The following is a 27,116-nucleotide window of genomic DNA, read 5'->3' on the forward strand; positions in this document are numbered from 1 at the left end:
GCAACACACTACAACAATCGGAACTTTAGGTAACTCGAATTGTATTCCAGTAACCAGATTACTAGAAACGACCTAGAAACGATATTAAGGTAACTTGCCCAACCTAATAGACATAGTAACCAGTTTGTACAAAATAATCAAATATACGATAACGCCCCTAGCGCCCGATGTCCGATTTGGGCCGTAGCTCCGGACGATTTCGTGTCGTCGGATCAGACTATTTGGACCATCTCGTAGCCGCACGATTGAGAGCGAAAAATTACCAACGCAACATGTTGATATGTTGCACGCAATATCGCGCGGACGTCCAATTCATTGTCCGATCCAATTAATAGTGTGTTGCATTATCAAAAATAGTGTTTGCAACGTCTGAAGTCAATGTTTGTAACATTGAAAAAATGCACCAAAATAGCTTATTGTATGCATCCAATTCTGAGAGAAAAATTTCCACCGTAATATCCTGTCTTGTTGCACGCAATATTTCAAGCAAAAACCCATGTGATATAGAATTAGGTACAACATACGAAAATAACTATGGTGTAGAATTAGATGTAACATAAAAAATAACTATGACAATAAATTTTTATAACGTTTGAAACATTAAATTTAAACATCTGAAATATTAGAGATATGAAAATATAGGAATTAACTCAAATAGATAATTTTTTCGGATTCAAATCTGTATGCAAGAGATTCCGAGATAAATAACTATGACAATAAATTTCCATAACGTCTTAAACATTAAATTTAAACATCTCAAACATTTATGTATATAGTCTGCAACACAGTAAAACACAAATTGCAACAAAATATCATACAAAAACCCACCACAACATTGTATAATTTTTCACTTGTTGGACTGAGCGTCCGATGCATCAGGTGTAAGAAAAGTAGTATTATTGTAGTAGTTAATGTTCGTAGATGTAGGTTGGTCTCTAATACAAAATGTGTCATCGATACATGCTTATTTTGGCATCGAACTTCTTTTCCAACAACAGTGACAGGGAATAAAATGGCAAAAGAGATCTATGCCTTTCGGATGAGATGGCAAGAACATAAGGGCCATTCTCATTCTATCGTTCAACCAAAGGGGGAGTATAAATGGATAAGGTAGGGGTAGAGGAATACCTCCTGAAAGCATTGTCCTGATTTGGGAGTATATCCTGCAGCATATCCAGATTTTGCTTGCTCATCTCTGCCCTATATATTTGCCGCGGCAACATACGGTGCAAGGCAAGAAATAGATCGAGCACAAAAGAAGAATATGAAGAGCAATTAACAGCAGAATGACGGTCTTTCTTGAAAAAGAAAAACAGAGAGAGATCAACGATGGCTATGGAGTGTTCAGGGTGAGAATCACAGTGCAGTTCTCCTCTGGCATGGAGGCCAACGTAGCAGGCATTGGACAATGGGCAGTACTATCGCCATCCCTGCCAAAGGAGAATTGCCCTGCCATTCAGTGTAAACCCTGCCTCGGTTTCGCTCTTTCTCGCATCAGAGTGCTAATTGCAGGCCAATGACGGAATGGACGATGCTGCAAAGGTATTTCATTATGATCCTATTAGAACTTCTTTGTAAATGATTATTGTAGAGAATGTTTTTTAATGGGCCGAATTGCCCTGGTAGCACTGGAATCGAACCGTTTAGCTCCCATACCATTATTTTTTCCGTAATTTCTCTTGCTCCGTCTAGCATTTTATCGTCGGATTTTGCACGAACGGTCCTGATCACGCCTGAATCCAATCACTGTTAAGCTCATTCCATCTCTCCTCTCCTGACTACATCCTGCACAACCACATTCGATTCCTCATCCGCGCCGACACCTTCTTCTCTGGCGAGCCCCCACCTCATGCCTGCCTCTACCTCCACTCCCACAGACGCGAAGCCGAATTCGAGCCACTGAATCAGCCACCAACCACCAGATCCCATTTCGCCCCTCCTGGTCAACCTCACATGTGGGGAGGGGATGGCTGTTGTGGCCGCTCGTGCACCAGCAGCTGCAGCCATGGTCGTCATAGTGGGCCAGCCTCGCTGCCAATCCCCTCACTCAACCTCGTCCAAACTCAACGGCCTGCTCCCAGTGTGGCCTGCGCATGTGTTTGAAAAGTCAAAGGAGGAGGCGGGAAGGCTTAGAGAGGAGAGCTAATTCGGTAGCTCGGCTTCGATTATTAGAGGTCGCGCGTCACCGGCTTGATGGGAGGAGGTTTGCCGAAGACCTCACCGTTGTCGCCGCTGGAGACGAGCTCCCTATTCGCGCCGCTCCCACAACGTCGGCCGCCGAGCCATCACCCTCTCACCCGTAGGCAAGTTCCCCTTCTCCTCTTCCTCTTCGTCTCTCTCTGAGTGCCTGCACCCGCCGGAGAAGAAGAAGAAGAAAAAGAAGAAGAAGAAGAAGAAGAAGATGCTAACGGATCCAACAGAGTGCTAGACGTAGGGAGGAGGGGAGCAAAACTAGTGCTATTTCTGAAATCGCCAAAAAAAATAATGGTACGGGAGCAAAACAGTTCAATTCTAGTGGTACTAGGGCAATTTGGCCTTTTTAATTATATAGTAATTGTATACTGTTCATCTGAAAAGTCAGAGTGGGAGCAGCATTTTTTATGTGGTACAGTGTGTATTAGAAAGCACATCACGTCAAACAAGTCAAGGGTGAATGCTCTAAAATAACAAAATAAAGTGGGAAGGAAAACTTAAAAAAAATACTCCAATAAAATATATAAATGAAAATGACTTTAGTAGTTCCTGTTTATACCTGAACTATTTGTTCATCTTGCTATCCATCTGCTGAATAAATGAAGGCATAAACCATTCAGTTTTCTCTCTTCAAAAATAGAAGGACCGACCATCATGCGTCGGAGTTCCTTCATTATGGGGTCAGGTTACTCAGGTGCAGAAGAGCATTTAGTCTAAGCATGCGATGGCATCAAATGAGCGAAATAATTGGGTGACTATGTTTCATTAAGCAGTTGCAAATGATGAAATATTTACAAAGAAACAGTTGCGATGAGTTGTTTTGGTCCTAGCCTCCTTGGTTACTGCAGTTGGCAAACCACCCTTACAATATTTACCAGCTAAGAAGAAGATGCAAAACCTTATCATATTGGAGAGATTAAGGACTCTCGAAATAAAAGGGTCAATTAAACTGATTGTTACAGCCTTCCAGGTAGGATTTGATGAATAAAAATGGGGGAACCACATCTTGCTACATCATTATGTTTCCCTGATCATACCCTTGAAAGAGTCGCATAATTAGAAGCATCCAAGTTCAAGCCATAGGAAATAAACAATGAGCATTTAAACGTATATTTCTTTTTTTTAAATCAGAATAACAATTTAATGTGCATTATATAATCTATAGCATGAAATACCTTTTAACATTTTGTTAATTGCTTGACCAACTACATTATCTACAGGTGATAACCACATGTCACATGGCAGTCATACAAATAAATGCCAATCACAATCAGGTCTATAATCAAAGGAAACGATTGAGCAGCCAAATTCCAAATTCTAAAAAATAACAATTGTTACGAATTTTCTCTTTGCAAAAGCCATCCACCATTTTCTTGGAGCGCCATTAGGTCTTTAAGCACAGCTGAGCAGCCTTCCACTTGCTTCCTCCCTTATTTTCTTGAAGATAATTCCTCAATAACTCTGCATCTCAACAGAAGAATAAAACTGTTATAAGTTTAACCAATCGGATAACAATCATACGGTTTTCTTAATCAAACAATAATATTGTTAATATATGATGCCTCACTCCGTTAATGAATAATATACACACAAAAAATCATAGTTTCTGTTGACCAAAAAGACAAGCATGAAACAGTTGGGACAGTTAAAATGTACCTGCTTCTTGATAAGATTGAGGATGGGCAAAAATTCCAGGAAAAGGAAATCCTGGCTCTGCAGGGACGTGAACTTTCTCTAAGCCCATGTTGATGATTGTCTTGGTGGTAGCAGCCGGTGTTCAGCAACCTTCTAGTCTTTTCAAGGCAATTTTGATGTAAAATGTCAGATGGATAAGTGTCTGCTGACCTCTTAACATTGAAAATTCTGAAGAAAGCATTTGTTTGAAAGAAAGTTATTGCGTCATCAACTGTCAACTTTATATGCAATTGCAACATGAAAGACCAGCAGTACAGTATAACCCCATTTTGTGTGCAACAAAGGACAACGCAAATGTGTTCAGATTTTGGGACGATATAACTGGATCAGACACTGGAAATGGACCAGTTACATGACTTTTAGTGGAAGCAAAGGACGGCACAGGCTTTACTGATCCTGTTGGAGTATATCTAGCTGTTATGATAAGATACGATTTGTTATGATTGACTGTTATCTTTCAGTTAGTTTTTGTCTCTGGTCACCATATACTCTATATAGATGCCCACGAAGCTCAATACAATAGTCCATCGCAGTATACTCATCCGCCTACAGATCCCATCCTCCTCAATATAACTTGAGTGATAAGCCTGCCCAGTAGGATTAAAATTTATTAAGTGCTCACCAAAATCACACATTTATCAATTCACAAATTACAATCCCACAGACAAAGTCCCTCTGCACACTAACAAAATGCAAGGACCAATGAATGACTCCTAGGTTGCATCTCTTTCGTGAATTTTTTTTTGTGGGAATAATAGCAAGAACAGACGACGCGCACGAGACACAAGCATTGGGGTTGTATCTGCAATCAGATAAAAAAACAGCCACATGTTCGCTGTGGGTACGCTGGATACCGAGCTGGCTCGGGCGGCTCGTTCTAGCTTGTTATCATAGCGAGCTGGATTGGCTCGACTCATTACGTTGATGGGCAAGAAAGTTGTTTGACTCGGTTCGTTAGGCTCGCGTTAATTCTATCTGAAATTATCGATCGAGAGCTCTTCTTTCTTTACAAAAGAAAATGCATAAAAAATCACCATTTATTTACAATGTATATGTTATTATAAAAACAGGTATTGCCTATTTTTTTAGTTTGTTAGCGTCGCTTAGATCTGAAGCTTCAAATCTCACTTAATTATTAGTTATTTACCTAAGTAAATTACTCTTTCAGCACAAGAAACTACACACGTATCAACAAGACTTGTCTATCATTTTGAGAGAGATCTACATGCTTGGCCTTGTAGCTGAGACGGCAAGCCTAGTTGGCATGGGTGGGTCTATTGGGTCGCTGGGCAGCATCATGTCATCACCACTGATGGATGACGGTGACCAGGGAATATGACCTCAGGTGTGTGGAGGATTTGTGATCTAAGAGATTAGAAATATAGGTTAGAACTGAGAAGAGATAGTTGAAAACATAGACCGTACACTTCTCAAGTAGACCGGTTGATATTATGGGGCCTTAGCTTGTTAGGCTCATGAGAACTGAGAAGAGACCGGTAAAAACATAAACCGTACACTTCTCAAGTAGACCGGTTGATATTATGGGGTCTTAGCTTGTTAGGCTCGTGAGCGTCTCATGAGCTAGCTCATTATCTAAACAAGCTAATACGTTAGCTCTGTGAAGGGACCGGTGACGTCCTAAGAGGGGGTGAATTAGGACACTTAAAATTATTAGCTTCAAAACTTTTACAAGATAAGTCTATTTTAATTTCTACGTAAATATTCTCTAGGCTTATCTAGTGTGTCTACTTCTACCGCTTATAAGAATTGTAAGGTAAATTGCAAGTATGTAAATGCGGAAACGTAAATAAGGTAAAGAGACAAACTCGGCACGAGAGATTTTTATCCCGTGGTATCGGTGGCTCACAAGTCACCTCTAGTCCACATTGGAGCTCCACAAAGGATATGCTTCCAGTCGCCAAGTCTATTCCGGTCACGGCTCTTGAGATACCAAGTCGACAAGGCCTCAAGCACGATGAGCCACTAAGCCACTAAGGCAAGATCTTACCACTAACCTCTCTTCCGGTTACTTGTACGATGTCTTCACTTCGGAGCTTTAGTCATAAAGATAATAGCTTCCGCATCCCCGCACAATCCTCTTGTCGCCGCTCCATACCAAGTCGGAGGGTCATCAAATTACCAGCGAGTCATAAAAGACTCTAAGGTGCCGACGTACCTCTCGGTACACTTTTGATCACTCCTTGATCCATACTCTAGGTTGCAGCACCTAGCAACTCTTCTCTCTAGACCTATAAGCACTAATCACTCACTAATGATGTGCTTAATCACCTTGGATGAACATTTTATGCTTTTGGATGGCTTGGATGTCTTCTTGGGTGTACAAGGGTTTCTCTGGACTTCAGCCGCTCCAAATGAATGAGTGGAGGGGTATATATAGCCTCAATCCCGCGGACTAGCTGTTATCTCAACGGCTCAAATATTTTATGAACACCGGATGATCCGGCGTTAACAGACGTACAAGCACCAAACCATTCGGTCTGTACATTCTCAAAAACTAGCCGTTGGAACTCCACTCAGAGTTCTTTTGAACAACGGGTTGTCCGGTGTAATCTTCAATCCATCACCGGACTATCCGGTGAGTTATCCTGAGCCAAACCACGCCAAACTTCTTCTCTACACAAAATACTCTGGTACGCATTGTCTTCATCACCGGACCTTCCGGTGTGTAGAATTTCTTCTTTTCTGGGTTTCCCACATACTCTGTTAAATGCTCCGGTGAAGCCTCCAGTGTGCATCACTTCTGGTCACCGGACCATCCGATGGCTTATAATCTATTTCCTCCGAAAATACTAAGTTCTGTTAAATAATCCGGTGATAATTCCTTTAAATCACCGAACAATCCAGTCAATTCAGCTTAGATTTTCTCCAGAAAAAAGTCATTCTGTTAAATAGTCCGGTGAGTATAATTTCTTTAACACCGGATCATCCGGTGAGAACAAATCTTCTAGAACTTCTTTAATTCAATCAAATTTTGTCTCGGCTGCAGTAGTTTCTTGATATATTGCATCCATAGGAGCTACTGACATATATCCTCGACAAATATGTTAGTCACATTAACTATGTTATCATTAATTACTAAAATTACAATCATAACCTGATAAGTTCATTTTCGCTATACTCAACTCGCTATATTTAAAATATATCGAGACAAGTCGACCTACCATTTCTTTGCCTCCCCACCCACAGCGCCACAGCGGGAACGCGAAAGAGAAGACCATGGGGCGGCGAATCTTCTGTTCCTTCAGCGGCACTGGAGAAAGGGAAGCGGTTAACCGTCTGCGCGGTGGTTAGGGGATCACCGGCCTAGCGCTATACCGGACCGCGCCCTCTCCGGGAAGGCGCCGTCGGCAGCTCGAGAGATGGACCCAGTTTTCTTTCAAGTTCTGCAGCTTTTTATAATTTGAAGTGCACCTCAACTGGCACCCCAGGCGCATGGATTATCGAGCATTCGAGCCCATCAGGCTTCGAGATTCTTGCACAGGTGAAAATTGTGTGGTTTTCCATTTTTCTTGTTTCCTTTGGAGGAGGGCAGGCATTGCAGATTTAACGATATCCACCCTACTCAATTTCTCAAAAAAAAGAAAAACCTTCACAGCCCGTCGCACAAGAGTGTACAACTCTGCAGAGCTCCTACGAAATTGTGTTCAAAACGGGATCTCAAAGATGCTTCGCACAAAAATTCGAGTGAACAAATCCTTCACAATAGACCTTAAACATAGCCGCGAAAGAGGAAAACGGAATTTTTCAACTCCTAAATTTGTTAAACTATGTTTAGTCTAGTGTTATTATGCAAATTATATTAGACGAGCGAGCAAAAAGGATGTCTGATAAATTTGTTCAAGGTTAAATATTGGACTACGGCAATAGTTCCGGGATGCAAGTGTTATAAAGCATAACGAGAGACTGCGTTGGATTTCTCAAAGAAAATTTTCCACCCATGCACAGAAGCTGAAATTACTAAATACACATCCAATGTACGAAGTTTTGTATCTTTCAGAATTCAGAATTCGGCAAGCATGAAGCATATTTCTATTTTGAACAGTTCACAAGTTCAAACATGGTCGCAATGGATTCACAGCAAAAACAATACCGTGCCTATTGCCGCATACACAATACAGTAATAGAAAGATCTAAACTGATCTAACCCAACTTTTCAGTTTGACAGTACTCTCTAGGTAGCATAGAAGTTGCTAATGCCACTAACAAATCTCTGTCGCTGGAAAAGCCATAACATAAACTACATCACACAACTCCAAAAAATACAGGAGTACCGCTCAGGAGCAGCAACCGCCCTTCTTCACTGCCGAAACATCATCCTTTATATTGATCTTTTCACCCTTGCCAGGCCCAGAAGCGGCATCTTCACCTGCTTCGACTGCTCTCTTACTCACAATACGGTAGATCTGAGTCAAGACATCTGCAAATGCGTTTTCGACATTGGTGGACTCGAGCGCGGAGGTCTCCATGAAATAGAGTGATTCTCTCTCCGCAAATGCCTTCCCTTCATCAGTTTGAACTGCTACGAGATGGCGGAGATCAGATTTGTTGCCAACCAGCATAACTACTATATTAGGATCTGTATGGTCCCTCAATTCCTTCAGCCAGCGCTCAGCATTCTCAAAGGTTGAGTGCCGAGTGACATCATAAATAAGCAATGCTCCAACAGCACCTCGGTAGTATGCACTAGTGATAGCACGATATCTGCAGCAAGATTTGGATCCAAGATACAGTGAGATAAGTAAACCAAATAGATAGCATTCTGATTTGCAAGAAAATTCAGTACCAAGGCTACCAAATAAAGAACCCTAAAATAATTTACCAAATAAAATCGGCAAACATATATTTGGGATCTTTCAGACTGTTCTACACTCCGCTCATCTTCAACTTTCTTGTTCATGGATAAGTAGCTTATCTACAGGTCTGGGCAACATGATTTCCTTATTTTGACCGTGTGGACACTGGACAGGGAATCCCAGCCCTGTGGGTGGGTCAAATGGTGACGGAAATCGTTGAACGAAGCTCAGAATAAGTTGCTAAATCATATGTAACTGCTATCCAACTTGCAAAGCATACTTTTTTGTTGAGCGGTTAGCATAGAATTCAATCCTAATGGCAGTCTTTACTGCCAATTAAAACACCCATTATAACAGTGTCAAGGAGGCAATGGCAATGACTCCACTTGAGGCACGAGCATTTCCTTTGATCCATATTGATTTTCGCACAGAATGCTATGAGAGAAAATCGATAAGGGCAACCCAATAGCAACAGATGTAACTCTACACAGAAATCATAATTGGCTCATCCACCATCCACTCAGGTCATGGTATTGGTAAAGGGAGTTTATCACTTCAAATTGCTCGTTAAGTGATACAGTAAATGATATTACATGCATGCTATCTCAGGTTATGTGAAATTCTTATTGTACAAACTCACTGATCAGGGGGTACTAAAAAAATCAAAACAAGACCATATTATTGACTTGGGTTGAACCCTTAATTTTTCGTCTTGCTGCTTGCAAAGCTGCAAACATATTTCTGTGTGCACCTGCCAGATACTGGCGTCCTGCAGCATAAAATCCAGATTCCAGTGCTCCAACTTTGACAAGGCAGTTACATGCAGCCATGCACAATGTTAGTCACAGCTACCGACATAAACCATCGCCTCAAGCCCTTTAACTGCTTCCAATCTAACAACTCTGTTATCTTTTCCAACAAAAAAGCTCCTTCCCCTCCAAGAAAAAACAACACTACACTCCTGTGTCATCATTGCTATTGTTAGTGCTTAGCTGCAATCACAGAAGCTGGTGCTTTGAAGCAACAGACCCAGCATTGTGTTAGTCGCTGAATTCTTACTCTTGGTAGTAGCTAAATTCTTACTCTCATCGAGAGAGGATGACACTAGGAGTTGGGGCAATTTTTCTGGTTTATTTCTCACACAAATGCCATGCCAACCTGAGGGGTTGGGGATACATATTTATAGGCTGCTAGCCAGCCAAGCATATGCTAAGATGCTATCCTAGATGCCAAGCATATGCTAAGATGCTGTCCTAGATGCTGTCCTAGCTGTCCTAGATGCTAAAATGCTGTCCTAGATGCTGTCCTAGCTGTCCTAGATGCTAAGATGCTGTCCTAGATGCTAAGATGTTGTCCTAGATGCTGTCCTAGATGCTAAGATGCTGTCCTAGATGCTAAGATGCTGTCCTAGATGCTGTAGCCCTAGAAAGGACCACAAAGACCAGCCAAGGACCACAAAGACTTATCCCATCATTAATGCTGTCCTAGATGCTGTAGCCCTAGAAAGAACCACAAAGACCAGCCAAGGACCACAAAGACTTATCCCATCATTCTCCCCCTAAGTCTTGTGCGTCGTCTTGTGGGAAAGTTGAACCATCCCGGTCCTGGAGCAGAGCTCAAGGAACTTGATCCTCCCAAGAGGCTTGGTAAGCAGGTCCGCGAGCTGGTCCTTGGTGTTGATGTAGCTCGCCTTGATGCTCCCTTCCTCCAAACAGCCTCGGATGAAGTGGTACCTCACCCGGATGTGCTTACTCCGTTCATGGAAAACGGGGTTCTTTGCCAGGGCCAGAGCGGACTTGCTGTCCATCCTGAGCTCCACCGCTCTAGTGTCTCTGCCGAGAAGATCACCAAGCAGTCGAGCGAGCCAGAGCGCCTGAGTTAAAGCGGTGGAGGCCGCTATGTACTCGGCTTCGCAGCTGGACAGGGCCACCACTTGCTGCTTGACCGACTGCCAGCTAACGAGGCACTTGCCGAGGAGGAAGAGGATCCCGCTCGTGCTCTTGCTGGTTTCGATGTCGCCGGCGTGGTCACTGTCGCTGTACCCGACGAAGTGTGCCGCCCCAGGGCACCTAGGGTAGTAGAGGCCGTGGTCGAGAGTCCCCGCAACGTAGCGGATGATTCTCTTCACAGCCTGCTGGTGCTCCGTCATCGGTCGCTGCATGAACCGACTGACGTAGCCGACGGAGAATGCCAAGTCCGGCCGTGTGTGGGCGAGGTAGCGAAGGCTCCCCACAAAACGCCGGTACTGCGTAGCGTCCACCTCCTCCGTCGTGCTGTCGCGGCTCAGCTTCAGCCTCTCCTCCATCGGAGTGAGCTGGGTTGCAGTCGGTGAGCCCAGCTAGCTCAACGACGCGCTTGGCGTAGGCGGTCTGTCGAAGCGTGATCCCGGAGTCATCCTGGTGCACCTCGATTCCCAGGTAGAAGGAGAGAGGCCCCAGGTCACTCATCTGGAAAGTGGCCTTCATCTCTTCCTTGAATGCCGCCACCTCCGCATCCTTGGTGCCGGTGATCACCAAGTCGTCGACGTAGACACCCACCAGCAGAGCATTTCCTCCACTGCCCCGTCGGTAGATGGCCGCCTCGTGCGGGCTTTGCTCGAAGCCCATCCCCTTTAGCGTGAAATCCAACTTGGCATTCCACGCCCTCGGCGCCTGCCGCAAGCCGTAGAGGGCCTTGCGCAGGCGGAGCACCTTGCCCTCCTTGCCGGGGATCGCAAATCCCGGCGGCTGTTGCACGTAGACCTCCTCCTTCAAGTCGCCGTTAAGGAACGCCGACTTGACGTCCATGTGATGAACACGCCAGCCCTCCTGGGCAGCTAGCGCAAGGAGGAGTCGCACGGACTCCATCCGTGCCACGGGAGCGAAGGCGTCGTCGAAGTCGACCCCCTCCTGTTGCACGAAGCCTCGTGCCACCAAGCGAGCCTTGTGCTTGACGATGGCGCCGGCTTCATCCCTCTTCAGCTTGTACATCCACTTAAGGGTGATCGCGCGGTGACCACGAGGAAGGTCAGCAAGCTCCCAGGTGCGGTTCTTCTCAACCGCATCCATCTCCAACTGCATCGCGGCGCGCCATGCCGCGTGTCTCTCGGCCTCTGCAAACGACCGAGGCTCGCCGTCGTCACACGCAAGGTGCAACTGCGCCTCCAGGTCGTGAGGCACCAGTCCCGGCACCGGCTGGTCGCCGAGAAGGTTCTCTATCGTACGGTACCGCAACGGCTCGCCGTCGTGGTACGCGTCGATACGCTCCTCATCGTGAGAGAGCGGAGTAGCGAGCTCAACCGGGCTGTGCTTGACACGAGCTGGTGTTGGAGTAGACGTGCCCGGAGAGGTGCCTGTCGGTGCTGGTGCCAGCTGTGGTGGAGCCAGCGAAGAACTCATCGCAGCCGAGGTCCTGGCTGGAGAGTGTGGTGCTGTCGGGGTAGCAGGCGCCGGGGTCGGTGAGGGCTCGGGGACTGGGGTAGACGTGCTCGTCGAAGAAGAGCTGCCTACTCCCCCAGCTTCCTCGAAGTGGACGTACTCGACAGTGAAGTCGTCGTACGTTGGAGCCGAGCCGTCGTCCACCGCCTTGTCCCACGCCCATCCTCGCCCTTCGTTGAACACAACGTCGCGCGCCGTGCGCACACGTTGTGTCTTCGGGTCGAGGATGCGGTAGGCCTTCGAGCCCTCCGCGTAGCCGATTAACACTCCCGGAGTGCTCCTGTCGTCGAGCTTGCTGATGTGGCCAAGCTCCTTGGCCAGTCGAAGACTCGCAAGTGGGAGACCGCCGGCTTGCACCCATGCCAAGCCTCGTACGGCGTCCTGCCGTCGAGCGCCTTGGTAGGCGAGCGGTTGAGGATGTAGACGGCCGACACCACCGCCTCTCCCCAGAAGACAGCCGGCATCCCCCTCTGTTTGAGAAGGGCCCGAGCCATCCCCACAACCGTCTGGTTGCGTCGCTCGACGACGCCGTTCTGCTGCGGGCTGTACGGCGCGGAGTAGTGGCGCTGAATGCCCTTATCAGCGCAGTACGACGCGAATTCAGCCGCCGTGAATTCGCCGCCGTTGTCGGTGCGCAGCATGCGCAGCTTGCGGCCGCACTCCGCCTCCGCAGCAGCCTGCGCACGCCTAATGGCGTCCGCAGCCTCTCCCTTGCTGCCGAGGACCATCACCCACATGTAGCGGGAGAGGTCGTCGACGAGTAGCAGGAAGTAGCGTCGTCCTCCCGGTGTGGCCGGTGTCACCGGACCACACAAGTCCCCGTGCACAAGCTCAAGCCTCTCCTTGGCTCGAAAGCTCGCCCGCTGGGGAAAGGGGAGTCGCCTCTGCTTCGTCAATACGCAGACGTCGCAGAGCTGCTCCACATGGTCGAGGCACGGCAGGCCTCGCACCATCTCCGTGGCACTGAGCCGCTTCAGGGCCTCGAAGTGAAGGTGCCCGAAGCGCTCGTGCCACTGCCACGCCTCGTCATCCCGACGAGTAGCGAGACAGAGCGGTTGTGCCACCTGCACGTTAAGGACGTAGAGTCGATTTGCGCTTCTGGTTACCTTGGCAAGAAGGCGACGACGGCGATCCCAAATCCTCATGACTCCATCCTTAACCACCACGCGCGAACCGTTCTCATCCAGCTGTCCCAAGCTGATGATAGAGTTCCTCAACGCGGGGATGTAGTAGACTCCGGTGAGCAGCCTGTGCTCACCAGACGCGGCGGTGAAGATGACGGAGCCGACGCCCTTGATCTCTAAGCCGGAGGCATCCCCAAACTTGACGGAGCCTCGGACGCTAGAGTCAAGCTCGGTGAAGAACTCCCGTCGACCGGTCATGTGATGGGTGGCGCCGGTGTCGAGGCACCACCCGTCAGTCTTGTCGTTGCCGGAGCCGTCGCCGAGGAGGGCGTGTGCTTTTGGCTCGTCAAGGTGGAGGAGAGCCGCTGCGGCCGGTGCCGCTGGAGGTAGCTCGATGCTTGCATGTGCCATGAACAGAGCCGGCTCCTCCTCCTCCGCCTGTGCGACATGGGCATGGCCGCGTCGTGGCTGTCGACAGTCCTTGGCCCAATGGCCAAGCTGACCGCAGTTGCGGCAGGTGTCGTCTCGTGCTGGCTTGTACTTGCCAGCGGCGCCGCCCTGGGCGCCTCCGCGGGCATCACCCTCGGCACGTCCTTGCGCCCCGGCCTGGGCGTCTCTGCGCGCCTTGCGCGGCTTGCCACGCTTGCGGCCGCCTGTCGCGGAAGAAGGCTCCCCCTTCTTCCGGTCACCTTGGCAGACAGCCCACTGCTCCCGAGTGAGAAGGAGCTTCCCGCCAGTGGTGATGGGCCCCGAGAGAGACTGTGGCTCATCGCTGTCGACGACCTTGAGTCGACCTATCGCCTCCTCGATCGACATCGTGGAGAGATCCAGCAGGGACTCGATCGAACGAGCCATCTGCTTGTACTTCTCGGGGACGCAACGGAAGAGCTTTTCGACAGCTCTCTCCTCGCCGTAGGTGTCATCGCCGAACTGCACCATCTTCTGCAACAGTGTTGAGACGGAGAGCAAAGTCATCAACGTCCTCACCTGGCTTGAAGGCCAGGTTCTCCCACTCCTTGCGAAGTGCCTGCAGTGTGGACTTGAGGGCGCGATCGCTGCCGATGCGTGCCGCAGTGATGGCGTCCCAAGCCTCCTTGGCAGTCCGCTTATTGGTAAGCGAGAACTGCATCTCGGACGGGACTGCAGCGATGAGGGCATCCAGCGCCCGTCGATCCTGGTCGTAGTCGACGTCGCCATACCGGACTGCCTCCCACATGTGCCGCACCTGGAGCTTTACCCTCATCACCGCAGCCCACTCGACATAGTTGGTCTTAGTGAGGGTAGGCCACCCACCGCCGGGGCCGACGTCCCTGACAACAGTCTGGAGCCCGTGGTAACCACGGTAACGATCCGGGGAGAGAGAGCCACGCTGCCTGTGAAGGCCGCGCTCTCTATCGGCCCGTCCGCCACCGTTGCCGTGCTCGCCCCCTCCAGGAGCGCCACCGCCGTGCTCGCCTCCTCCAGGAGCGCCACCGCCGTGCGCGCCTCCTCCAGGAGCGCCACCGCCGTGCGCGCCTCCTCTAGGAGCGCCGCCGGCGCGTCCGCGTCTGTCTGGGCTGCCGCCGCGCTCGTGGGCGTGCGCGGCTGCCCACTGCGCCGCCCGCGCTCGCGCTGCCTCCCTCCCCAGCAACTCGAGGTCCGCGTTGGCGCTGTCGTCAGCAGAAACGGAGCTGCTGATGCTGCCGCGCAGAGCCTCGACCTCTGCTGCCGCCGCACGCGCTGCATCCGCCGCCGCCGCTGCTTCCGCCTCCGCTCTGACTGCTGCCAGCTCCGCCGCTGCCAGCCTCGACGCCCTTGCCGCCGCCGCAGCGGTCTCTGCCGCCGCTCGCTCGCGTTCCTCTGCCGCGGCAAGTTCGGCCTCCTGCCGACGCCGCGTGCTCGAGGCGACCGAGCGCTGAGACTGCCCTGCGGACATGACGCGCTACCCGGGGGCTGCTGCGTGGGGAGAGGGCTGCTTCAGACGAGCTGCTGCTCGTCTGCGCAGAGGGAGAGAAGTGAGCAGGAGCGGCCGGAGCTGCTGCTGCTCCCAGCTGGGGCTGTTGCGCGGCTGGGAAAGGAGGTGAGCAGGAGATGCTCAGGCTACAGGATACTACGGCTCTGATACCACTTGTTAGTCGCTTAATTCTTACTCTTGGTAGTAGCTGAATTCTTACTCTCATCGAGAGAGGATGACACTAGGAGTTAGGGTAATTTTTCTGGTTTATTTCTCACACAAATGCCATGCCAACCTGAGGGGTTGGGGATACATATTTATAGGCTGCTAGCCAGCCAAGCATATGCTAAGATGCTGTCCTAGATGCCAAGCATATGCTAAGATGTTGTCCTAGATGCTAAGATGCTGTCCTAGATGCTAAGATGCTGTCCTAGATGTTGTCCTAGCTGTCCTAAATGCTAAGATGCTGTCCTAGATGCTAAGATGCTGTCCTAGATGCTAAGATGCTGTCCTAGATGCTGTAGCCCTAGAAAGGACCACAAAGACCAGCCAAGGACCACAAAGACTTATCCCATCACATTGCACCGTCGTTGGACACACCCAGGGCTTCCTCAAACAGAAGCAAAGGCCACCGTTTCCCCCCTTTCTTGGTTTGTTTGATTAGTTTTTCTTGTAAGTTATAACATATAAGTACGGTACCACTTCAAATGTACTTTGCATGGATTTCTTATTAGTCCTTTCTGTTTGTGTGGAAGTTGCAACTTTTTTTGAGTTTAGTTGGTGTGATCTAGACTGCTTATCAGCAATCCACATTTCCAACAACACACCATTCTCTCTGCCTCTCGGAGTCCACAATACGGGTCATGGATGCAAGTTAGCAACCAGGGGCTAAATAGCACAACCTAGAAAGACAGCACCTAGACATATCATTGCCCATTAGATCACTAGCCATTAGAATATAGCATGTTTTTAAAACTTATAGGCAATGTTGATAGCCCCTTGGTTAGAATTTTTCCCCTTAACCAATTCAATGTCATTTTCTGAAGATTATGTGTCATGCTGAGAGCCTCTTTTGATTTAATTTTTGGTTTAATTAATTCTGACACTAATTATCAGCACTAGCCAATAGTCAATACAAAGCTGTAGTAAGTCATTTCCATACTATACCACACACTTGAATAAGAGAAATAAACTGCTTTTCTATTGTGTTATTGAAGTGTTCCAGTTCCCGGAGAAATACAGATTACAAGTTTGCAACGCATATCATAGTACTATCATTAATTTTATTTATAAAGGAGATGAATTACATCTTGTAGCATCACAGTATGTAAACATTGAGACAATAAGATAGATGACATGGATACATGGTTATTATATCCAATCAAAACTCACAGTAAGTACGGAAGCGCATGACTAGTTTCCAATCACAACAAACAGGAATGGTAAAACATTTAGGAAAAAACAATTGGTTTTCTTAGTAAAGTGGGACAAAATGTGATAGTAAGTAACTAATGATGAAAGATTACAAGGCACAAATCATCAAAGCATTGTCAAATTTAATGGTAGAAGTAGAAACTCTTCACACAACTCTAACTATACTAGAAACTAAAAGTAAAATAAATAACAATTTGGGACAAGCATAACTCTAAATATAGACACGTTTTCCATCTAAAGAACTGGCGAAACAAGCTAATGACCAGTATATAAAATGGTGAAATGGGCTAAGACAAGCACATGAAATCTTCTTCGGCAATGCGGTGCAGTGTGGACAAACGACTAGCCAAACTTTTGTATCAAGTGTGTGAATGCAAAATATTTCAACAGTCAGTATCATTTCTTTTAATGTGCACACAAGAATTTTCCTGTTTCAATTTAATAAAATGGAATGACGGTTTAGGCCATGTTCTACCATAAGCAAGCATCAATCCTAAATTTAGCTGACCACATTCAGCAAATATGTTTGTAATCTCTCTCGTCACAAATACTTGACGTTTTGGACAATGACACGGTCTCCAATATGTAACTTACACTACTATTTTCTATTATAATATATTTATAAAATCCAATAAACTTATGATATTATGAAAATATTTTCGAAGACAAATCTACACTTACGATTTTTTCAGATTTTCAAACAAAAATGTTCTAAAAGTTATTGATAGTCAAAGTTTCAAAAGTTTTGAAACTTTGACCAGAACCTTGTCCAAAAGGTCAAATATTTGTGACTGGAGGGAGCAACATACTATTCTAGTACTATTCAAGATGTCTGAACTGTAAAATGGGCATCAATCATGAAAAGATGATATCCAAAAGATCTTCGTTCTGCAGTCAACAAAGCGTACTAAGTACCTATTTTGAGCATTGCGCTCATTAAATCCCCGTTCACTGTTTTGTCCAATTGCACAAAAGTGGCCTGGAATGGCATGCATAGAAAGAAAAAAAATGATTGATCTGCTCTCCATACACCAAACGGACCATCCTTAGCCACGTGTACAAGAGAAAGGACCTAAACTTCAGAGAGTCATCTCCAGTCTCCACTATCTCTGGAGGGAACCATACTCCAGTTGGCATCATAAAACCATCTTGGAAACAAAAGAATATCCTAGCTTCCTACTTGATCACCACAACTATGTCGCTCTTGAATCTCTCATCTTCATTGCAATGTGCAAGATAAGCCCACGCACTGCCATACTGCGACCCAAACTGTCAAATCAAACTCCAGAGAGAAAACCCTTAGGTCCAACTCCACACATCGAGATCAATTTCATCACTAAAGTAACGTAAATAGCACCAGCAATTAAGCATGCATATCTCGTTCCAAAAGGAAAACAACCAACCACTTTAAGGTAGGATCCAAACTTATTGATTCAAATGCAACCTATACCATCTGATAAAATAAACATACAACGTGTCAATTCCATTGCTAGGGTTGGATCCAACTTCACCAAAGCACCAAACCCTACCAATGGCTATCAACCCCAGCACGCAACACAACTCGGCAGCAAGATCCAAGCCACAAGGACCCACCGTCCAAACAAGGACACGCACAGCCACAGCGCGCATGCATCGGTAACGTAAGCAGCTACCAAAGCGAGAGCAGATCTACTGGTACTACCAACCGCCGCGGAACAGAGAGACGGGCTGAACCGAAACGTACCGTTCCTGTCCGGCGGTGTCCCAAATCTGGGCCTTGACGACCTTGCCGTCGACCTGGAGGGAGCGGGTGGCGAACTCGACCCCGATTGTGGACTTGGACTCGAGGCTGAACTCGTTGCGCGTGAAGCGGGAAAGCAGGTTGGACTTGCCGACGCCGGAGTCGCCGATCAGGACCACCTTGAAGAGGTAGTCGTAGTCGTCCTCCGCCCGGTACCCGGCCGCCATTGCTCCGCTCCGCTCTCCTCGCCTCGCCGTCCGCGCCGATCTGGTTTTGGGACGAGAGAGAGAGAGAGAGAGTCGTGGGGCGTGGGGAAAGAGGAGAGGAAAGGAATGGAATGGGTGCACGGCAGCGAGCGCGGCGGGCGGTGCGGTGCGGGCGCTCGGGGGATTTTGGTCGGCTGGGGCTAAGATCTCTGGGTGTGGGGCCCCGCGTCGGGTTTTCTTACGGCGGGGGTAACCGAGAGGGAGTGCATAATCCTCAATTTCATTCTCTTCTCATTTTCATTTATGTGAGAGGCGCGCATAATTAGAATATTTTTTCCATCAGGCACAGGGCTTCATGAGAAAAAAAACTAGGAAATTAAGCAGCAAAAAATTCAAGTGCATAGAGGGCGCGGGGCCAGCTTGGGGCATGATCCATTTCTTGCTTTCTAGCTCCACCCGTCCGTATATAAATAATTTTTTCACAATTTTTTTTATCTGGTGACTGAATTTTCAGTTGGCGGAGATTTGACACCCATCTGAGGTTTCAGTTTGGTCGAACGACAACTACCTCAAAAGGCACAGAGTCTAAACGTCAGAAGCATTAATCCGCCATCAAAGTTAAGGACTCCAAGCTCATGATCCTCATTGAGGCCTCCATGTTCGATGACGCTGCCAAGGGTGAGAATAATGACAGTGCTAAGGACAAGAAGGCTAGTTATGGTGTCAATGTAATACCCCTCAATCCGTCCAATCTAGCCAAGACGGTTAAAATAGGGGTCAACCTTGATCCCAAATAGGAACTCAAACTCATCATTTTCCTCCGAACAAACCAAAATATGTTTGCATGGAAACCGTTCGACATGCTCGAGGTCCCTAGGGAGGTGATCGAGCATGGACTAGCTATGGAACCTGACACCAAACCTGTGGTACAGAAGTAGTAAAGATTCACGGAGGGCAGAAAACAAGCCATCTAGGAGGAGGTCGATAAACTCCTAAAGGCGGACTTCATTCGAGAGGTTCGCTATGAATGAAGTCCGCTATACCACATGGCTCGTGAATCATGTCCTCATGAAGAAAGCAAATGGCAAGTAAAGAATGTGTGTTGACTTCACTGACCTCAACAAAGTTTATCCCAAGGATCATTTTTCCTCTTCCTCTCATTGACCAGATTATTGACTCTATGACAGGTTGTGCATTGTTGTATTTTTTAGATGCCTATTTGGGTATCACCAAATTAGCATGGGTGTAGAGGATGAGAAAAACCTACTTTTATCACTCCCTTTGGTATATTTTGCTATGTAAAGGTACATTTCGGTTTCAAGAGTGCTAGTGCTACTTATCAACAGTGTATTCAAAATTGTTTACATACCTAAATTGGGCACAATATTAAAGCTTATATCGATGGTATTGTAGTCAAACCTATAACCAAAGATGCATTGATTGACGATCTCAAGGAAACATTCGACAATCTTAGGAAGTATCGTATGATACTTAATCTTGAGAAGTGCATGTTCAACGTTCTAACCAGCAAACTTCTCAATTTTCTAGTGTCAAGTCAAGGCATTGAGACCAGCCCAGGCAAAATTAAGGCTCTCGACCAGATGCGGTCATCTCGAACATTGAAAGAAGTTCAAAAACTTGGCAGGATGCATAGCAACCCTCAGTCAATTCATCTCCAAGATGGACGAGCGAGGGATGCCTTTCTTCAAGTTGATGAAGAAACAAGACTGGTTCAAGTGAACGGAAGATGCGAAGAAGGCCTTTCAAGATTTTAAAATCACTTCCGTTAATTCTAACCCCGCCTAACAAAAAAGAGGAGCTCTTTTTGTATATTGTAGCTATCCCACAAGTAGTAAGCACGGTCCAGGTGGTCGAACGGGAATGTCCTAAGAAGAAGGCCAAGATCCAGAAGCCGGCTTACTACGTGAGTGCAGTCTTACATAATGCTAAGCTACGATACCCACAAGTGCAAAGGTTATTGTATGCCATCTTAATATTTTCTCGGAAGCTATGATATTATTTCCAGACACACAAGGTCACTGTCGTGACGACGTACCCACTGAAGGATGTTATACGCAATAGGGAGACAACTAGATGAATTGCGCAATGGGCGGTCAAGCTCAACGAGTTCGATGTGGACTACGCACCGTGTACAAGCGTTAAGTCAGGATTACTGTCGAAATTCATCGCTGAGTGGACAAGTATTGAAGATGCACAGCCAAACATGGCCGAAGACACTAGACGCTTTTCTTCGATGGATTGCTCACACTCCAAGGCTCGGGGGCTGGCATCATGCTTAAATATCCAATGGGCGACGAACTCAGGTACATCATTCAATTAGAATTTAAAGCTTCCAACAATATTGCAGAATACAAAAGACAGGTAAATGGACTCCGCATAGCTAGTCGTGAAAGGGGATTCACAACTAGTTATAAACCAAGTGTAAAATAAGTACCAGTACTTAAACGACAACATGGCGGCTTATTTGAATGAGGTACGAAAGCTTGAGAAAAAGTTTAAAGGGCTAGAAATCATATCCAGAGAGATGATAATTTCACCACTGATGAACTTGCCAGGCTCGCTTCATCTCGCTCATCAACACCTGTGGGGGTATTCATCGAGAAACTCATCAAACTATCTATCTCGATAGCCTCGAGCATAAACGCTACTCCAACCCGACCAGCAGTCTGGTCAGGTTAGCAAGGCAGAACTCACAGACACAAAAGTTACACTACTCGAACGCAAACTGACTTGGATGGCTCCATTCTGAGCCTATCTCGAAGGTCGAGAGATCCTTGATGATGATTCATCTATAGAGAAAATTGCTCGTAATTGAAACGCTCTGTTATACGGTAAGCTCTACCGAAAAGGGAGTAACAAAATCTTAATGAAGTGCATCAGTCAGGAAGAGGGCAACAAAATATTGCTCGATATCCATGGAGGCATGTGTGATAATCATGTGTCTTATCGCACATTGGTCGAAAAAGTTTTCCGCCAAGGGTTCTATTGGTCGACTGCCCTCTAGGATGCTTCCGAGCTGATCAAAAAGTGTGAAAGCTGCTAATTTTTTGAAAGGCAGACCACTCAACCAGCTCAAGCTTTGCAAACAATTTCTCTTTCTTGGTCTTTCTCTGTATGGAGCTTGGATAACCTGGGACCGTTCCCAAGGGACCAAGGCGGTTTAAAATTCCTTTTCGTGTATATTGATACATTCACTAAGTGGATTGAGACCAAACCTATAGGAAAGATAATAGCAGAAGCAGCTAAGAAGTTCATGAGTAGCGTAATTACTCAATATGATATTCCACATCTGATAATTACAAATAATGATAGCTAGTTCAGAAGCAGGGTCTTTACTATGTTTTGTGAAGAATTTGTCATCAAAACTTGCTTCGCTTTAATAGCTCACCCTCAAGGTAACAGTTAGGTTGAGCATGCCAATGATATAGTTTTGTAGGGTATTAAGACTCTGGTCTTTGATAGGCTAAAAGCTTACTCGAAATGCTATGTGAAAGAACTTGCCTCAGTGCTATGGGTCATTCGTACCTCGACTAATAGGGCCACCGGTGAAACTCCTTTCTTTTTAGTCTACGGAGTAGAGGCAATGCTTCCGACTGAACTGCAGTTTGGGTCACCACTAGTGGAAAGTTACTCGGGAGAGGGGCAAGAGCAATTACGAGCGGACAATATCAATCTACTGATTATTACCATGATCGAGCATCCATTCGAGCGGCTAAGTATCAGCAGCCGTTGCGTAGATATCACAGCCAAAAAATCCAGCACCGAAAACTCACTATTGGTGACCTTGTTATACGAAAGGTGCAGAAACAGGCTAGACGCTACAAGTTATCACCTAAGTGGGAAGGGCCCTACATAGTAGTTGAAGTCACTCGACTTGGATCAGTGCAGTTATCTACTCCAAATGGTGAAATACTCGAGCACTTTGGAATATCGATCACACCGACAGTTTCATTAATAGATAAGGTAAATTAAAGGTAAGTTGATTACATTTTTTTATCAGATTGACTATCCTATTACATATTTTCTCTTTCTGACCTGCATGGCTAGCACAAAGTTGACAGAAAGTATTCACCTAGCTCTTGCAAATAGTGAAGATCCACCACCTCCAAGAGTTTAGAAGTATGTGAACCCCTACTTGCCCTCAAACGAGTCGAGGAACCTCTTTTGCTCCTCTTTGGAGAGGCAGCTGATCGTCCTGAGGATCAGCCACAAACCAGCGTAAGGGCCAGGGAGAGTGGCCGAGGCAAAGACCTTGTTTGAGCTGGAGTTGTTGGCCAGCATCGACGATGCCAAAGGACCCTCTGCAAAGCGCGGAGACGATCTAGCGGTTGTCAACGGAGATGACGATCGCACTTCCTTCACCACCGGAGGCTCGAGGGCTCCATCGTCGAAGACCTCATCGGTGACCTGGTCAATTATCTCATAAATATCACCACCATCTTCACCTCCCTCTTGCGCAACATGCATCATTTACTCCTGCATCGTCGGCTCTGCAGCGTCGGTGTCAAGGAAACGTTGGAGGTGCCGGGTGAATGGTCAATGACCTTTGACAAACATTCAGTCCCCTCTCCTCTTAGGCCTCTCACTCATTTCCTACTCATCATAGGAAACAATGATGACTCCCAGTGAAACCATGGCGAGAGGCCTTGGGGTGAGAGATCCTACTTCTTTGGTTTTTGGACATTGCTCGGGAGATAACGGTGGAGTGGATGCCATGGTTTCAAGTTTAACGAATACTACTGAGCAATAAACATGGAAGAATGGAAGGAGATTAGAGTGAAAGTGAACGGCTTCGGTTCCCCCCTATTTATAGTCATGGGAATGGGTCGAACGGAAAGGTTTGGAGCCGTTAAGATCCGATAACGATGGTTGAAGTTCCGAGGTCGCTTCGGATGTGCGGTGATTCAAAGTTGACGCGTAGGGTGGAAGCTGAGACGTCAACAAGGCATTATGGCATGTCCAATCTCCATGTAAAGGGATGTTGTGTCATTATAGCATGTCACATCAAAGGTTGCGGTGCAAACGAGCATGAACAAGAATGGGTTTTTAATGTTCACCTGTCTGACTGTTCAAATTCACTCGATGACCATTACTTAATCATAGCCATATGCTCGTAGGTTTACGCCTTTGAGCATATGGTTGAGAATAATGAGTTGATGCTTACGCTTTACTTTTCACTCAATCCAGTCATTGAGTAGAGAGCCGGGGGCTACATCATATATTTTTTATGGTACATGTATGTTCTTTATTACCCTCCGATAGGGAAATTTTCTCCTCGACCAAAGAGTCGAGGGCTACATAGTAATATCATATTCTGTAGATACATATTTTTTTGCAAAATTTATTTGGCTTTGTGTCGACTACATTGGATAGAACCAATAGAGACATACGTTGGGTTGATGAACAACTATAACTCATAAGGCATAACGATGTTAGAGATTATCAGACATCTCATGCTTAACAACCCACACGGTTCTGAAGTTCTAGTCGGTCCCATGTGTGTTTTCTATCAAGTTCATATTTGCAAAGTCAGTTAAAAGTTTGCAAAAAACCATCATATTATGTCTTTTTCTTAGTTTCATACTATTTTTCTTTTCCTTGTTCATTTAGCTACTTCGAGTGCTTACTCGAGGTCCGATGCATATACTAATATGTATAGTTGATCTTTCATTTATCAACGGATATTCAATCAGCAAGTTTTGAGTATGGTCATAGCATGTACTAATCAGTTTTTGCATCGACTTATGCTAACTCTATTTCATCAACAAGGAAATAGTAGCAAAAGCATACTGAGCGCTAAGGAACCACAGACAATCAGCTAGAAAGACAATCAACTAGAAAGATTGCCCTCACTTTTGTCATCAGGTAGCCTGAGCACTAAGGACTCGATGAAAACATGAATCAGAGGTTTGATGTTTTGAATATTATTTGTTGACTCCTCTGCTAAACACCTAAACTCCTCTATCACTATTGATGTGTAGAGGTTGGGGTTGTAGCTCTTGAGAAGACCAATCATCGTCTCGGCACTTATGAAGGACTATTTCATGTGGTCTAGGGTTTGGCCCTTCAGCTTCTGAAGCGCTATGACCGTGGCGTCCTGTTCGGCAGCCATGGCATTTTGGTCAGCTTTTGCTTTCTTCAAAGCGACTTTGAGATCTTCCAGATATTTGTTCTTCTTCTTGATAATGGTCATTGCGTCATTAAGAAGAGTGTCTTTGTTTTTCACAAAGGACTCAAGAGCTGGGAAAGCAAACAAAAACCATTTATCATTAGTTGCCCGATGTTCGAATTACATACTAGTGATCTATGGGTAGACTAATTGTCAATTCTTTCTTGTTTAGCAGCAAGCAGTGAATCCTTTTCCTTTTGGCAGCTGGTGCAATCGTTCTCCGAATATCGAGCCTTGGCGACTGCTACCTAAACACCTGTAGCCTTGATGAGAGCCTTTATCATCGCCCAAGGATTATCAGTTGGGGTTGATGCCAGGGTCTCAACTTTGTTGGGTTGCAGGTTGGTTTCAGGTATGTGGCTCAGTGTTTGTGGAAGGATTTTTCTACTCGAGAAAGCAAAGGTGATGTGACAAAAGAGGTTAGAATCAGCTGACTAACCGATCCGCTTGCAATTTGTTCCTTCAACGTCTCTGGGGTGACGGTCTACAATTAGCCATATAAGGAAGGGAAAGGAAGGCCGCAAGTCAAGATAAGTGTTCAAGTCAAACCTTTTGGTGATTGGAATGCGTGACATAATGTTTGACTTCTGCTTCTTGATTGTTACTTTCTTCTTCATCATACCAGCAGCTTGGACTGGTTGTGTCGAAGGGGTGACTTGGGAGTTTGATGAAGCTAAGTAAGTCATTGCCTACAAGAAATCAACCCACAATGACTCATCATTCTGGACTTATCGAGTGAATCATTAGAAGAATGACCAATGTATAGGGGACAACATGATATGAGTTACCTCTCCTATCAAATCATCGGGTGTGGCAGTCTCTCGAGGAGGCGATCGAGGGGGTGCTTCAGTTGTTCCCTATAAAAAGGTCACCCATACAGACCGGGCATCAATTGGCATATGCTCAATAATTAGAATAATAGCGAAGGACTCAATTTCAATTCTAGTTGACTTTTAAGGGGCAGTTGGTCGGATGGGGAGGACGATCTATTGGATCGTCCTGACCCTTCGGCCTCTTGACTGATCGGCGTTTTCCCCTTGTCGTTGGTGCTAGAGGAGGAGGTATCTTCTTGGTGGAAGGTTGGAACCTGAAGTTAAAAAGACAAATCAGGTCGAACAAGTAATGATCAGTACTACTCCCTTAATCCAAGCCAATTCTCATTGGTGGTCAAGGATTTTGGAGGGAGTAGGGCTGAACAGAGCATGGTGGTGCTTCTTCAGCAAAAAATTTGCTCAATCGAGCAACAGTGTTCTGCAGGGATAGGGCTAAAGAAAGAAGGAGTCACTTGAGAGAGTTCGACTGCAGCTGCAGAATCAGTAAAATGCTAACTAAATCTTACATCCGGCCATGTCCCTGGAGCTATCGTTATCTCTAGCATAATCCCAAGAGAAGTGATCCCGCGTATTTAAGGGGTTTGACCTTCGACTAATGAAATCTTTGGCCATGTGACACCCAGTTAAAACACTCTGCCAAAGTTTGCCAATTTTCTTAACGTAGTGTGCAGTGTGGTCGGACTCGTGATGCTTCTTTGACCAGGATGGATTTGGCTGGGGATAAATGCCCTTATAGACTAATAGGTGACTAGATCGGGGTTGGAAATATAAAACCAATTTTTCTTCCAATATGCTTGCTAGGAGGAGATTAGCAGAACCGGGATGTAGGAATTCTTCATTAGATTCCCAGTTGGAAACGCCAGCCTCCCACACATTTATTTTAAGTGTTCCTTTTCATATGATAGAAATACTAGAACAAATTTAAGCTCGACACGATACCAAGAAAGACTTCACACAGATGGGCAAACACACTAAGTATTGTGATCGAGTTTAGATTTAAATGGTGAAGCTCGACTTGGTAGCAGTCGAGTATGGTGAGAAGAAATTTGAAAGGGGGAACATTGAAACTGCAGCGGAAAAATAGTTCAAACACCACAATCTCATGATCGAACTAGCAAGATAGGAATTATTCACCCGACACTGACCTCCAGTTGGCTAGCTCGCGAGGAGGAACAATTCCTTCGGCATTGAGTTCCTAGAGTTTTGATTCTTGCATCGCTGAAATCACCCAGACATTTGTTAGGAGCTTCATCTTGTCAAGTTGCTTGGGAGAGGTGTCGGTGGCAATCGTGTCAGGAATCTTCTCAGACGAGGAAGGAGAGGCGAAGTTCGTAGAAGGGCTGGTGGCCATAGAGTGAGATTGTTGTGCGGCGACGCGCGCTTGGGCAGAGAAAGGTGAGAGCTTGAAGTAGAAGACTGGCGAAAAAAGGATGAAGAATAGCTACAGTCCAGATTTATACGGATAAATATCTTGGAACTTAACGTTTCTTTGGTAACTACTCCCGTTATTGTGGTGTCTCGTTCGGCATGAAAGACGGGATGATGGCGCCATGTGAAT

General features: G+C 46.4%; 1 protein-coding gene across 1 annotated transcript; it reads right to left on the bottom strand.

The window, feature by feature from the left end:
* Positions 1–7,915: 7,915 nt before the first annotated feature.
* Positions 7,916–18,739, bottom strand: LOC133926867 (ras-related protein RIC2-like). Its single transcript, XM_062373007.1, has 2 exons — positions 18,333–18,739; positions 7,916–8,610 (listed from the first exon to the last, which is right to left on the bottom strand). The coding sequence occupies exons 1-2, from the start codon at positions 18,554–18,556 to the stop codon at positions 8,184–8,186; spliced, it is 651 nt and encodes a 216-aa protein (XP_062228991.1). The 5' UTR covers positions 18,557–18,739; the 3' UTR covers positions 7,916–8,183.
* Between the last annotated feature and the right edge of the window lie 8,377 nt (positions 18,740–27,116).

Source organism: Phragmites australis, chromosome 8 (genome assembly GCF_958298935.1).
Source record: "Phragmites australis chromosome 8, lpPhrAust1.1, whole genome shotgun sequence".
Classification (NCBI taxonomy): Eukaryota; Viridiplantae; Streptophyta; class Magnoliopsida; order Poales; family Poaceae; genus Phragmites; species Phragmites australis.

Bases quoted from the DNA above. Each gene is read 5' to 3' on its own strand.
- LOC133926867 (XM_062373007.1), bottom strand. From the start codon at position 18,556: ATGGCGGCCGGGTACCGGGCGGAGGACGACTACGACTACCTCTTCAAG. The intron at 8,611-18,332 runs GTACGTTTCGGT...ATCTTGCTGCAG, and splicing joins GACACCGCCGGACAGGAACG to ATATCGTGCTATCACTAGTG.